Source organism: Ricinus communis, chromosome 1 (assembly GCF_019578655.1).
Source record: "Ricinus communis isolate WT05 ecotype wild-type chromosome 1, ASM1957865v1, whole genome shotgun sequence".
Taxonomy (NCBI): Eukaryota; Viridiplantae; Streptophyta; class Magnoliopsida; order Malpighiales; family Euphorbiaceae; genus Ricinus; species Ricinus communis.
Window position 1 is genome coordinate 24,268,204 of NC_063256.1, and position 15,544 is coordinate 24,283,747.

At 35.4% G+C, this 15,544-nt stretch overlaps 1 protein-coding gene and 1 non-coding gene across 2 annotated transcripts; both read right to left on the reverse strand.

Annotated features, from left to right (window-relative positions):
- Positions 1 to 1,379: 1,379 nt before the first annotated feature.
- On the reverse strand, positions 1,380 to 6,474 carry LOC8258035 (rab GTPase-activating protein 22). The gene is made up of 5 exons (XM_002518172.4): positions 5,610 to 6,474; positions 4,957 to 5,092; positions 4,834 to 4,883; positions 3,322 to 3,375; positions 1,380 to 3,163 (listed from the first exon to the last, which is right to left on the reverse strand). Exons 1-5 carry the CDS (start codon positions 5,762 to 5,764, stop codon positions 1,915 to 1,917), a joined length of 1,644 nt encoding a protein of 547 aa, XP_002518218.2. The 5' UTR covers positions 5,765 to 6,474; the 3' UTR covers positions 1,380 to 1,914.
- A 2,150-nt stretch (positions 6,475 to 8,624) lies between these two features.
- LOC112534707 lies at positions 8,625 to 8,732 on the reverse strand. Its single transcript, XR_003078984.2, has one exon. It is a non-coding gene; the product is annotated as a small nucleolar RNA R71 (small nucleolar RNA).
- Between the last annotated feature and the right edge of the window lie 6,812 nt (positions 8,733 to 15,544).

The window sequence follows — 15,544 nt, forward strand, 5'->3', positions numbered from 1 at the left end:
TATGGCTGCTGGTCTAGTGATCCCTCCTAGCCGCCGCCTAGAGTGCAGCCTGCCTGCTGATATATATACATATAGATATTCAAAATTTATTATCATAACTATTATTGTATTAAAATCTTTATTATTAACGTTATTAAACTATTATTTTTCGACATACATTCCACATGAATTTTACTAATTGAACTTTTTACTTATTGATATAGTTAAATAAACTACTTATTACATTCAAATTTGAAATCAATACTATTAGTGTTTAAAACATTATTATTATTATTATTATTATTATTATTATTGAGAGAAAATAAAAATTAAACCATAAAACTTTTTAGATTTTGTTCCTCACAATCCATTTAATAAGTCAATATGGTATTATTATTGCATATGTTTTTAATTAATATAAAAAATAGTATTAATGATATGAATTGTAAAACTATTTTATAACCAATATTGAAAACTAATAGAGTTAGATTTTAACATTAGATTTATATTTAATAAATTACTAATTAATATATTTTTTGATAAAGTTAGTTGGTATTCTAATTAAGTAAACAATTATAAAATACTTTCAATAAATCTGTCCATCCCTTTAATTTTATATTAATTATTATTATAAGAATTTAGATAGAGTAATTTAATTTAAAAATTATAATTCTAAATTTAATAATTATTCTATTTTTTAGTTTGAATAAACAATTAGTTAATATTAAATATATCTATAAAAGCATACAAACACTAATTATTTTTATCTTAGTATTATACAATGTATAATAATGTTTGAATAAACGATATATTAATTTATAAATATGTAATTAGTTTGAATATCATAATATTGTTTATTAAAAATGTAAAACAAGCCCGTGTTTGAATATCATAATATAGTTATGAATAATGTAAAACAAGCCCGTCAAAGACCTTTGTATATTGAAATAAATTATAAAACTAAGATAAATTATATTTTATAATTAATATTAAAATATTAATAGAATTGAATTTCTAGAATTAAAATTCTATTTAATTAATTATTAGTATTGTTCATTATTAATAAAATTAATTGATAAATATATAATCAACTTAATTAACTAAATAATCAATAAAGCCATTTTAGTAAATCTGATTTTTTCCAAAATCTTATTACATTTAGCATAGGTTTCTTTCTTTAAATTACCTTTTCAGAGGAAAATTAAAAGAATTAAATTTAGCAATTATAAACTTTCTAAATATAAGAATTAAGAAAAAGTTCATAAAAAATGAATTACATTTGGAGACTTTCCATACACAACCTTTCAGTTCTTTAAATGCATGTGACAATTAAACTTAGCATGTGTTAAATAAGACTTTATTTTCCTACTTTTACATTTTCTAAATTATGAGAAACCAAGGGAAAGAACAGCATGAAATATTAACTGGAAAGCAACCTGTTCCAGAAGACATAGTGTTACCATTTGCTACACTATTTTAGCACTATAATTATTAAAGACAAATCTTGTTCAGCTGCCAGGAGAAGCTACAAGCACCTTATTTTGCTTTTCTTGAATAGCTTCTACCATCCGCCTGTTACACACAGATTCCATTTTTGAAAGACAGGCTGGGGGGAAAAATTTTGTAAATATATTGTTGAAATCATAATATTCTTCATCCAGTATGATACACTGCTTGTCGATAAAGGCCCTACCAGTTTAATATGAGTTGCTTGTGAATACAGAGACTCTGTGCTGTACTCCAAAGAGTGGAAGAACAAAGATGCAGACAATTCTAAATACTTGTACTGTATCATTTAAGCCATTACCAGCATAACAGAGGATAAATGTCCTCTGGGGTGCTTGTTTTAATGCGAGCGGAAGGATGATGCTTGAAACACCCCAAGGAAGAAAAAACGATTGAAGAACATAAGTTAGTGGACATACTCAAAAACGATTAGAAGGATGCCTCTACCTTGTCGTGTAGGGTAACCACCAAGTCATGTGCATCATCTAGGAGCTTCCATACATTAAGTTGCCCACCCATGCTGTTGCAGTCTCTTAAAATTTCATCCATGCTGTTGTATTTCTCTATTATTAATTTCTTCTTCTGCAATACTGAAGCTGCAATAGCATAAAGCAATAAATCATCTGTTGGCGGTGCTCGCTGCCTTATCCTGCTCCATGCTGACTTGCCAATGCCAGCCCTTATGGCTGCCTGATCTGCCCACATCACCTCCCAGAGACAAATAGTCTGTTCAAATGTCAGCTCCCTCCTAAACAGCACCACCACCATCCTATACACAAAAAAGCAATCCTCGGCCTGGAGCTTCTCCAAGTGCCTGAAGAGATGCGAGTCTTTGGATTTAATAATCTTTGAAACAATATTCAATTGTCTTCTAATTCCAACTTCATCGAGCCGAAAATTGTGGCGAGCCTTCTTCATGAAACCCACAAAACACCAGAAAGCTTCATGATCCTCTGTAATAACAGTAATAATAGGAGAAAGTAGATCACTCATGCCCTGACAATAGCCAATTTCAGGATCATAAAGCGCATAGGCTTCAAGAATAGCAACTAATCGAGCAGCATGGAAAATTCTGCAAGGTTCCAGGTGATCGTAGTCCTTTAACCCAACAGCCTCTGCAGAACAGCGTGCTCTATCATCTGATACTGAAGCCTGCGATGGGGAGTAAGGTATCCATTCGGAATTGGCACGCACTGCATCAACACGGATGATCCGCTGCCATGTGGCAAAATTCTCACTGGCATGCCAATTTGAGTGGAGACCAGCCCTAGATGGAGAAATAAACTCTTTGTAAGGAACATCAGGATCATTCTTCTCCCTGCCTTCTGAAGAGGAGGAAGCCTGAATGGCTTCAGGGTCTTCGGAGGAGTCCGAGTCAGATGACTCAGTGTTTAGTGCTGAAGCATCAGTGTTTGTCAATTGTTGTCTTGAACTATCATCGCCTTCCAGTAGTTCAATAGAGGGATCATCAGAGTACTCAAGATCTGGACACTTCTCCTCACTGGAAAGGGATTCCCGGGCACTAACTACATCTTCAGAACTAGAAGAGTCGGTGTCTCGAACTTGACTTCTGCTCTCCTCATTGTTGCTTGATTCACCACTTTTATCCAGCTTAAAGCTCCCAGTGCTGCGTCTGAGAAGTCGTCGGCACTGTCTGCGGAGTTTTTCATATTCCTTTCTGTATCAACAGATTTATACAAAAGAATAAGAGTCAAGGCCAAACAAGAAGAAACAAGAGATAGCAATTAGGAATAAAAAAATCGCAATCAACTTATCTAAGATTAAAAACAGCTTAAGATACAATGTTAACTTTTAGGATGAGTTCGCCAGAAGTACCTTTTCTGGGTTCTTATAGCATCTCTTTCTTCTTTGGAGCTGTTCAAGTCATAGCTGTTAAAAGGGAAGGAAATGGGGGAAAACGTCATATTAGCATTCTTGAAGGAAAATGTGATAGCATGGATGGACTGGCAGTATCCAGTATGAAGTTCTAAAAGAGATGCATTCTGTTTGGGAACACAAGTAGGAAAGAGGAAAGAAAACAAGCAGAGAAAAAATATGGAAAAGTTCTTCATTTATTTTTTTCACTTCATGTTTGGATGGAAGAAAAGTAAACTTCTTCATTGTTTGGGAAGCTAACATATGGGATGAGAAAAGCTATATCCAAATTTACTATTTTTTCCAATCACCTTTTGCAAGAAAAGTTTGAATTCAAAATACACAAAGGAAGATGAGTAATTTCACCCTATTTGTATACTTTTCCTTCCTTTCTCCATTTCCAGTTGAAATTGGAAAGATTGCTAATAGAGAGAATCTTTTATTTCATTTTCTCAAATCATTTTTTACCTCGATTCCAAACATAAGAAATAAATTTCCTAGCCGCCTCTTCCCTTTCTCTCTCATTTTCTTATTTTTCATTAAAATTTCATCTTCTAGCCCACCACTGATCACTTTGAGATGGCGGTGGTCCCTTTTTCTTCTTATTTTATATTATTTAGTTTTAATAAATAAATAGTAGTGTGTTTTTTGAGGAGTTTTACTGTTCTCCACTATGAGGATGTTGAGTTCTCCTTCTATAGAAGTCGTGATGTGGTTGTTGACTTCTCTCTATAGGAGTGATGAAGAGAATAAAGAGACTTGGTTCAACATTTCAAACAATCAGGCTTGTCAAAAGATACTTCTGAAGTCGATATGTGACTTAGTGCCTACAAGTGGAGCGCACTACTCGCAAAATTGCAATCTACTGCTTTGTTAACACGATTGATGATTGTTAAGAGTAAATTTCTTTATATGTAGTTCTTGATGTTTGATATTTATTTTTATCTTTTATATATCAAAATGTACTTTTAATCTTTATTAATGGAATATCCATACCTCTTCCCTAAACTAAATGAAAATCAATTTCTGTTCTTATCTTCTTTTCTCTCTGACTTTTTCCCTCTCCCAAACATAGTGTTAGTGTTAAAGTTTCTCAGGAAACAAGTGCAACTAATTGACTGATATGGATGACATGATGATGTATCAAAGACAAAAAAATAAAAAAAAAGAGACAGCATTTGTAACCCAATTGTTTCAGGTTGGAACCTGAATGTAGATCAAGGGGGAAAATCCAGAAGCCATTTTACAAAAAGTAGAAATCTTACAATCATAAATGACACTCAATATAATTAAGCTAGATGAGGAAAAACCAACAAATAAAGTACTGCTTCAAAGGGCAAGCACATAATAACAAGCAATTAAACCCTAATTCATGGTATTCAGAATTGTCTATCATTTGAAATATGACATGCAGCAGCACAACAACAACAATGCATAATCTCTAAGAATAAAGAAGGTGAAAAACATGCTTACACTCCAAGTAGGAAGGGCCAAACTTCTGCTCTAATACTTGGGTCTACACCCTACATGAGAAACATAAAAGATAAATATTCACATAATAATGGCATAGCAAACATAGTCAAAAACTATACTCACTCCGCTTCGAACTTTCTTCAAAAACTTAACTCCACGGTCACGGAGTTTTCCTTCTGGTGTAAACAAACTTCTCCATTGTCGAGGAGTAAGGACATGTTTTCTTTTCCTACGAGACCATGGTGATTTAAGATGGCCCCTGAAAGAAAGAGCATTACATCAGTGTTCCTAAGAACCAAGAAGTCAGTAACTATAAAACACAGCATGAGCTACTAAACAAGCATAAGTTGAACTGCGAATTTTAATGAAAAAACAAAACAAACAAAAGGAAAACAATCAAGAACAAGCTACCATTTATGGAAAGGCACCGGCAAGTAGCATTAGTTTGTCCATACTTCTGTAAGAAATTAGACTTTGTTTCAAAATTTGCAAGATGTGAACTTATAAAAACCACTGCAATGTTACCAAAAAAGCAAGCTTTTCATTAAGTTACTGAGTTGGAACGTTTACCCACAAGTACCAAACATGATTTATATGATCGAAAGCTACATCTTTTGCCATATTACATTAGAAATCAAAAAATCGCAACTTAATAAAATATCCCATAAATTAAAATCAAACATGACAGATCAGATCTGAAAACGAAAAGTAAGAATAAAATAAAATAAAAAATCGAAAAGCATAAAAATAAGAAAGAAAGAAAGAGAAGGACTCACCGATGAGAATCGGAACAAGAAGCTGGAGACGAAGAATTAACAATTAAAAGAACAGAACGCAAATGAACCCATGAAGAGGACCCGGACGATGCCGATGATGGAGAAGATGAATTTGATGACGAGGAAGAAGTATGACTTCGCCTTAGAGCTTTCATTTACTTCAATAATTCTTTCAGTAAATATTCCTAATCTTTCACTACTATTACAAACACCAAAACAAAAGAAAACCCAAGAATTGGGTTTTCTTCTTAACTTACGAAAGGCAATAAAAACGATTAGTACAGCTGCTGATTCGGGCCAAGGGAGTAGTGACGGCTACAGCTGTTGTTTTGGACTGCAGAGCCGCCACTATCCACCAGAATCGGTCAGAGCCACAGGCGATAGGTGGTCCATCGGGAATATTATTGGAAGTATTGAGCATTGAGAGCCGGATCGGACCAATTGATTTAAAAGAAATGTGTTATCTCCCTCCCCCTCCTACTCCTGCTTTACTTCTTGTACAGGAAAACAAATTGTTGACTTGAGTAAAGAGGGTATCAAGCAGCCATTTTGTTATATTATTTTATTTAATAAACCATTTTGTGGATAGTGAAGAAGACTAGAGTGAGTCCATGGAGACGGGAGCGAGTGAAGAAGAAGAAGAAGGAGAAGAAGAAAAGAGAGTAAAAGTAGCAATAGTTATAGTATTTAATTTGTAACTATTTCAGCGAATCTGCACGCGCAATGCAAGGCCTTCGCCTTTAGGCAATGTCAATACTGGCATCCTTCTCTCCTGTAGGCCCTTTAATTTTCTTTTTCTTTTCCTTTCTTTTCTTTTCTTTTCTTTTCTTTTCTTTCCTTTTTTCTTTTTACTTTCTCTTTTCTTTTAAATAGTGATTTCTTCCCTCTTTAGTTTCTTTTATTTAGTTTCATTTTAATGTTACTCAAATTATAACTGGAGGATACAAACACTGACCCTCTCAAATCAATAAATGGCTCGTATAATGCACTCAAATAAGTGACCGTATATACACCTGGACACGGGCCAGCTTCGACCTAGAATTGGCTTAGAACTAGCCGATAGAAGTATAGGCCTGCAGAAATGATTATGAGGGTATTTGATTGTTTTTTTTATTAAATAATTATATTAAAATTTAAAAATTAATAACTGATAATTGATTTAATTTCAGTCAGTTGTTAATTATATTATGTTAATTATAGAATTTTTTTATTCAGTTAATATTAATTTAATTTTTAAATTTATTTAAAAAAAATTATTTTTTAAAAAATTCATTAATCATATTTTATTTTGAATTAATTTCATATAATTATTTTTTTATAATTCATAATAAATAGCTATTATTTTAAATTTATGCTTTAGTGATATATATAGATATTTAAGGGTATTTTAAAGCTTTAATGATATATTTTTATATATAAAATAGTGAAAATATGTGTTTTTACCTCACTTAAACTTAATTGTCTATTTTCAGGAATATTAGCAAAAAGAGGAAAATATGGAGCTAAAAAAAGTTTAATGGGACATATTCGTGTCAAGGTCCAAGATTAATACGCATGGACTGTTAATTATAAGACCCGATGGATATTTTAGTCATTTTGGAGAGTGAGGATCAATTTTCTTTCTACTTAAAGAAATTCTTGATCTAGAGGGAGTTTTTACTTTCTTAATTTTTGTCTTTCTATTTAATACTATGATCATTCGGTTAAATATGTTAGGCTAGTTTTCATAAGTGTTTAGTTTAGTTTTTTTACTTTTGTATGAATCTTGTTATTTATTTATTTAATGAATAATTTCTTTACCTTCATATCTTTATTAGTTGCAGTTATTATTGTTAGTTAACCATCATATTAATTTAGTAATTGTTATGAAACTCTTTAGGTTTAAAAGTATTAGAAACATCATCTTTACTTTAATCTATGTTGGTATACGAAACCTAGGTTGCATCATTAGCTTGAGTGACTTAGGGAAAAAGGCACATCATCATCTCATTCATTAGATCTAGACTTAAAGTAAAACAATGAGATTACTAAGTAATTGGCTAGATTAAATACTATTTTTAGCATGTAGTTTTAGATCATAAGCATTTGCATTTACATTGCATATTTATTTATTGTTTAATTACTTTATTTTATAAATGTTACCCTCTCAACATACTGATTTAGAGTGTTTAGATTTACTTTTATTGTTTTGTGTTGATAATTAGTCTTTATAATAAGTGGCCTCATAGTTCCTTGAGAGATCGACCACGTGGTGAACTTACCCTTACTATAGGAACGGTTCATGCACTTGCGAGTACTAAAAAAGATATATCAAGTTTTTAGCGTTATTGCCGGGGAACTGTGTCCAAATTTATTATATTGATTGATCATCAAAAGTGTCTTGCGTTTGTTAGTTTGCTTTGTGTTTTGTGATTTATTTTGTTTCTATGTTTTTGTTTTGTTTCTATGTTTTGTGTTTTGTAATTTATTTTATTTATGTGTTTTTGTTTTATTTATAAATTTTATTTTTAATTTTTTTTTAATCTGAAATTTTCTTTTGTTTTGTATGCGAAGAAGAGAAACTATATCAAGTGATTCATCAACTCAGGAGATTGAAAAAGAATCAAAAGAAGAAGTTGATATCATGGCAAACCCATAAGGAGAAGTAGGAGCTAAAAGGCGAATGGCTATGAAAGATTATGCACTGCCTACAATTGGTAACATTATTTCATGCATAGTTCTAGATGATGCATCTAGGAATTATGAACTTAAGAGCATTCATTTTAATATGCTTCCTTCATTTTATAGTATGCCTAGTGAGGATGCATTAACATTCATTAGAGAATTTTATGCTATAGTTCATACTTTCTTATTATCTGGACTAAATGAAGATCAACTAAGAATGAGGTGTTTCTCTTATTCATTGAAAGAAAGAGCAAAGGCTTAGTTAATGACCTTGCTTCCTAATTCTTTGAAAAATTGGAATGAAATTTATCAAAAGTTTATGAGTAGATTTTACTCACAATAAAAGACCAAAGAATTAAGAGGTGAGATTTCTAATTTTTATCAAGAGAATGCTGAATCTTTTCATGAAGCATAGGATCGCTTCAAATCACTTTTATTGCAATGCCTGCACTATGGATTCTCACTCCCAATAACTAACCAATCATTTTGTGATGGGTTGACACACCAATATCAATATATGGTTGATAATGCAGCTGGGGGTGCTATGTTAAAAAGGACACCTGATGAGATTTATGACATCTTTGAGATGTTAGAAGCTAAGTCTCAATAAAAGAGTGTGAGGACAAAGAGAGTAGAAGTAAATAAAGTAGTAGCTAATAGTGAGATGGCCATGCAATTGGCTGAATTGACTAAGCAAGTTAAAATACTTACTTTAATAAAAAAAACTCACCAAATAATGAGGTATGTGGTATTTGTGGTATTTATGGTCATGGTGCTAATGTTGGTTCATCTTTTGATAATTACAGAGGAAATATGTATGACCAAACAAATTTGATGGATTCTTACCCATGCATCCTATGAATGACCCTTATTCCAACACATATAATACAAGTTGGAGAAACCATCCAAATTTTTCTTGGAAATACAATGAGCAAAATCCACCACAATTATTGAGAAATCAAAATCAACCTTATCACCAAGACCAATATACTCAATTCCAAAGGGACTCCAATCATTTCTTTCAAGATCAAGAACAAACTCTTCGATCTAATGAACAAAGGAAGCCAAGTTTGGAAGAAACACTTTAATCATTTATGATAGTTTCTCATGATAGGATAGAGAGGAATAAGAAAAAGATAGATTCCATTGAGGTTTCACTGAAACATTTAGAAGCTCAAATGGAACAAATTGTTGAAGAGCTCAATAAAGAGGAACTCTCAAGTCAATATGAACAAGCCAATTCCATTACTACTATTATAAGAGGTGAGGTTGTCGATAATATTGCTATGGAAACTTAAAGAAATTCTTCTTCTTATGCAGGTACACCTAAAAATGATGGATTAGTGCAAATCAATAAGGAGAGCATAAAGAAAGAAAAAGTAGAGCCTAATCTTAGGCTTGAGGAGAAAGAAAAGGAAGCATTTTGTGGACCTGAATTTCATAAGGCAGCTCAGCCTTATAGACCCCCTATTCCTTTTCTAAACCAACCCAAAAAGAGCAAAAAGGATGAAATTTTTTTTAAAGTATTGAGATGCTCTCTAAAGTTAATACTAATTTACCTTTGTTGGATGTTATCAGGAATAAGCCAGCTTATGCAAAAAATTTTGAAGAGTTGAACACCAACAAAAGGCGATATGCGAACAACGAAAAAGTACGAGTAGCAAGTGTAATGCTTCAACATCAATTGCCCCTTAAGATGAAGGATCCTAATAGCTTCACCATTGATATTACAATAGGTGATAAAAAGCATACAAAAGCCATATTAGATTTAGGAGCACGCATCAACTTGATGCCTTATTCGATGTATGAACGACTTGGCTTGGGAGAGTTGAAGCCTACCACTATATCTCTACAATTTGTTGATAGATCGATAAAATATCCTAGAGGTATAGTGGATGACTTGCTAGTACAAGTAGGTAAGTTAATAATTCCTGTTGATTTTGTAGTGCTTGACATAGAAAATACACCAGTAAGGGATAAAGAGCAAACTATACTTCTTGGTAGACCTTTTATGGTAACTACTAGAACTGTGATTGATGTGCATGATAGAAAACTTACCATGACAGTTTTAGGAGAAACTGTAGAACTTAAAGTGTTTGATTTCTTAACTTTATCTCCTAAATCTACTATCCATAAGTGTTCATATAATTATTTAGATTCTCTAGCTTATGAACAATTATATGATGATATTTTATTCTTAATTGACAAGAGCTTTCGTAACACTTTAGATGTTCGCATTAAAAGTATGAAGCCATACTTGAAAGGAATGGCTTATGGTGAAGAGGTGGAGTGCGCAGATGAATACCCACCATGAGCATAATTAGGAATGTCTAGCTATAGACAATAAACTTAGCAATTGTATTTTTATTTTTATGCATTTAAATTTTTATTATTATTATTTTATTTGATTTTATTATTATTTATTTATTTATTATTTTTATATTTTTTATTTATTTTATGTTTATCTTGTAGGCTTATATTTGATCCCCAAAAGGCAATATGTCTCCATGATAAGCAATTAAAGCTAAAAAAAAATAAAAATTTGAGCGAGCCATGTTGCGGCAGCGAATTTCCATACGGGCCCATAGCAGAGGCACGGTAGAGACGACACGGGCCCGTAGCAGCCAAGCAGCTGCGGGTCGCGGGATGCTTTGCTAGAAAGCTAGCTGCGGCAGGCCCAGCAACTGCATGTTGCCGCAAGGCACGGGGCAATTTGCCGCGAGGAGGCCAACCGCGGCAGCAGCAAGCCACGACCTCATGGGGTAGCCGCGAGCTGCGGGCCACATGCCTGCAACATACGCCCACCGGCAAAGACGTCACGGGCTTGGTCTTTCTACCAACGAACCGTGCGGTACTAGCTACTTTCTGCCTGCATACAAGTAAGCTAGTCAGCCTTACTCTTCAAATGCTAGGCAAAATGCTAGCTAGGATAGCAAGAAGAATAAAAGAGAGCTTAAGAAAGCTTAGAGAGCTTTTAGAGAGAGAAATTGTTTGATTTTTACTTGATTTGCTTGAAGATTACAAATGAAATCTCTAAGCTATATATAGGCCTCCACCTCCTCAATGGACGGTGAGGATACATTTGATCTAATGGCTAAGATTAAGTATCTAGAATGTTCTACACACTTTCATACTTATCTACACATTATACATGCTTCTAGATTATTCTAGATGCTTCCAAATGATTCTAGAATGTTCTAGAATCCTCCCTTACTTTCTAGCACACTCTAGAGGCTTCTTGGGCCTTTGTGCGAGAGGGGAAAATCTGCGGGCTATGACATTCTCCCCCGATCATTCTGGCGATGCCCTCTTCGCGTCCCCGTTGTATGCCTCGATTAAGTCCTTGAAGTTCCTTGGCAAATCTTCGGCATTGATGGGGAAGGAGCTTTACCATCACTAAGCCTCCCCCCTCAAATTCCGAGTGCCTCTTCTTTCCATCCGCCCACTTCTTCATTATCTTGGGGGCCTTGGTTAGATGAGCACATGCCTTGTCGGCTTTCTCATGCCATTCTTTGGATTTCGGTAATGGCTTTAACAAACCGGCGGGCTTGTTTTGTTCCACCTTGTCTTGATCCAACGAAGGAAAGTTAGCGCTAGTGATGGAAGCTAACTCTGCCTTTCTACTTAGCGCATTGGCCATTAAGTTTGCCTTTCCTAGCTTGTACTCCTTCGCAAAATCGGACTCCGCAAGGGATGCTTGCCATCTTACTTACTTCAGAGTTAGTTTCATTTGCTTGAGTACCGGTGGTTCACATGGAGCCTTGGATGGCCTAGTGTGGCCAACATCCAACAACTCTTTTGGTTGCCTCCGCAACTTTTCGAACTCAGGGGGTGCCATGCTATAAGGGACTGCTGCAAGTGGCCTCGTACCTTCTACTAGCTATATTTTCTGATCCACCTCTCTCTTCGGTAGGAGCTTTTTTGGTAACTCCACAGGCAATACGTCCCCGGACTCTTCTAGGACCCCTGTTATTTCCTTTGGCACTTCCTCTTGCGGCAAGATTGCCACTTCTTCCTTTAGTGCCGCAAGGAATGTGGGCTGAGCCTTCTCTACCCCCTTGAATAGTTGCATGGTCGAGATCTTCATGACTTTTACCTTGGCTTCTCGTTTCAACGGTACCATGCAAGTATTTCCTTGCTCCAAGATACATATGGTGTTGGCAAATGGAAGTGGAAATGCATTCACTTTGTCCAAGAACTCTATACCAAGCACCATTTCATAATCATCCATCGTAATAATGGAAAAATCTAAGAGGCCAGACCACTCACCGAGGCTTACTTTGACGTCTCGCACAAATCCACATGTCGCACTCGGTGCCGAATTGACAGCCTTAAGCCACCCTTGCTCCTTCATATATTTGATGCCAAGCCTTTCTGCTTCTTTTGCCTCAAGAAAATTGTTGTTAGCCCCGGTATCTAACAATGCTTCTACCGTGCGGACTCCAACCTTTGCCTCGATGAACAATCGGCCTTTCTTTTCGGACTTAGGCATCCTGAATTTTATTTTAATAGTACCGAGGAGTTGTAGCGATCCTATCTTGGATTCCTTTTGCACTCGTTGGTGTTCTTCCCTTTCTTCGACCAACGCAGAGAGCTTGCTCTTCGTAGGGAATTCTCTTGCCTTATGCGGTCCATCGCAGAAGAAACACTTGATATGTGGCTTATCTCCACCTTTGTCATCCTTATTGCCATGGTGGCCTCCCTCTCTAGGCTTGTCAAACCTGTAAGAGCCTTCCTTTTTGTGGTGGTGGTGGTCTCCCCCACCCTTTCCGTTGCCATTCCTCTCTTGGTTGGGCTTGTGCCTGTCTTGCCTCCTGATCTCTATTAAGGATTCAGCCACGGTAATGGCAGTGTTGAGGTCTTGGACACCACAGCGCTCCAACTCTAACCTTGCCCAAATCTACAATTCATCTGTGAATGAAAATAAGGCTTCTTCATTTGTATAGTTGGGAATCTCAAGGAGTGTGTCTGTGAATTCTTTAACATACTCCTTGATGCTTCCCGTATGTGAGAGTCGCTGTAACTTGGCAGCCTTGCATCTCTAATAGCATTCTCTGGATAGAATTGCTTTTTAGATCTTCCTTTAACTCTCCCCACGAGTTGATGGTGCATGTCCCTTGTTCAATGTCGCCACTCCTCCTTCTCCACCACAGCATTACGGTATCTTCAAGGAAGAGTGCAGCAACGTCAACCTTCTTGGCTTCTTCTACTAAGCCAAGTGCCTTGAAGTATTACTCGAAGCTCCATAGGAAGTTATCAATTTCCTTTGCGTTCCTTGAGCCTTTATAAGCTTTAGGCTTCGGAACATCTATCTTCGATGGAGTAGAGACTACCATAGGCACGCTTCCACCTCCCTGGATAGCTGCCTTCTTACAGAGGATAAGCTCTTCCTCGGTTGCCAACAACCTAGCAACCATACCATCGAGCGTTTCCTTCAACGTCACAACCTCGGTAATGGGAGTTTTCTCTATGGTCTTGGTTTGTTCTCGACACTTGGACATCCCCTCGTTCAAGGCAGCTTGCATCCTTTTTTGAAGCTCTACTCTTCCATTCTTGAGCTCCTCGATGCGTTGCTCTAAATCCCCGAGCGTATCTTGTCCCTCTGCCACAGTTAGCTCTATCTTGGCTAGCCCGGCATCTATGTCAGACACAACGTCCCTCGACCTTCCTCTCTCCTTCTTGGGTGGCTTGAACGCTTTCGGTTGGTCCTTCACAGACTCACTGTGAGTTAGCCTTACCTTCTCGGTAACTCTGGTAGCCTCACTTGCTCCTGATGTCTTTGCCATTTCAAGGATCACGCTTAGCTTGCTTTGATACCAACTGTCACGGGCTTGGTCTTTCTACCAATGAACTGTGCGACACTAGCTACTTTCTCCCCGCAGACAAGTAAGCTAGTTAACCTTATTCTTCGAATGCTAGGCAAAATGCTAGCTAGGATGGCAAGAAGAACAAAAGAGAGCTTAAGAAAGCTTAGAGAGAGAAATTGCTTGATTTCTACTTGATTTGCTTGATGATTATAAATGAAATCTCTAAGCTATATATAGGTCTCCACCTCCTCAATAGACGGTAAGGATAGATTTGATCTAATGATTAAAATTAAGTATCTAGAATGTTCTGTACACTTCCATACTTATCTACACATTATACATGCTTCTAAATTATTCTAGAATATTCCAGATTCTTCCAGATGATTCTAGAATCCTCCCTTGCTTTCTACCGTACTCTGAAGGCTTCTTGGGCCTTTGAACCTTCGTGCGCGCATGGGCCCACAGCAGAGGTAGGCAACGCGCACGAACGGGCACGCAACATCGGCAGGCAGTGCACGAACGGGCCCACAGCATAGGCACGTAGCGCGAATGAACAAGCCTGCAGTGTAAGTAGACGCGGCGGCCGCGAAAAAGAAAGAAAATTTTGGGCGAAAATTAAAATAATTAAATCTAAGAAATTGGATTAATCATGAATTATTTTTAGTTAAAATACCCTCTTTTTAAATTAAATATATATCTATCTCCTCCACATAAATAGTAATGTCATTGATTTAGGACTTTATTTTAAATTTTATTATAGGATTTATATTTATTTATTAGGACCTAACTTTTAATTATCTTAGGATTTAATCATTCTAGTATATTTAGGATAGTTTATTATTTTTAATTCTTTATTTCTTTTATAATTATCAATGATGTGTGTTCTAGTGTGCTTCTAAGGTTTGGATGGTGGAGATTGTAATTCAAGTTCATGGCTTACTATGCATTGCAAAATTTCAGGGGAGTATTTTATCTTTTTTCTCTCTTTTTGTTCTTTATTTTTATATATGCAATGACATTGAGGACAATGCCAAATTTAAGTGTGGGGGAGGAAAATAGAATATTTCTTCGATTAAACTTTATACGTCATATGCCATGAGAATTAGCAACTTTGGTTAATCTTTTACAAAATTTTAAATTTTTTCACTCAGCTTTTTCTTATTGTTCTATATAAGAGTCTATGAAAGAATGCTATTATGTTAAGATTCTTGAACCCTTGAGTTAGTTTTGAATATGTATAATGTGAACTCATGAGTTATTTACACTTAAATTATCAAATGTTCATCTTTTGCATATGGACATGATGAGTAGTTTAACAACATTCGACATGGGTATATGATTAGAAGTGTATGATTTATGCTATTATTTCTTTGTTATTAAATTGGCTTGCCTAAGTTTATGAAACATAATATGGGTAAGTTTAAAACTCTAGTTTATTAATTCAACTCCGCTAATTTTAGTTGC

What these genes read in the sequence shown, in the direction of transcription:
- LOC8258035 (XM_002518172.4), bottom strand. Translation starts at nt 5,764, where the DNA reads ATGAAAGCTCTAAGGCGAAGTCATACTTCTTCCTCGTCATCAAATTCA. An exon ending in TGAAGAAAGTTCGAAGCGGA is followed by an intron (nt 4,884 to 4,956) that starts GTGAGTATAGTT and finishes TTTCTCATGTAG; the next exon opens with GGTGTAGACCCAAGTATTAG. An exon ending in TGGCCCTTCCTACTTGGAGT is followed by an intron (nt 3,376 to 4,833) that starts GTAAGCATGTTT and finishes CCCTTTTAACAG; the next exon opens with CTATGACTTGAACAGCTCCA.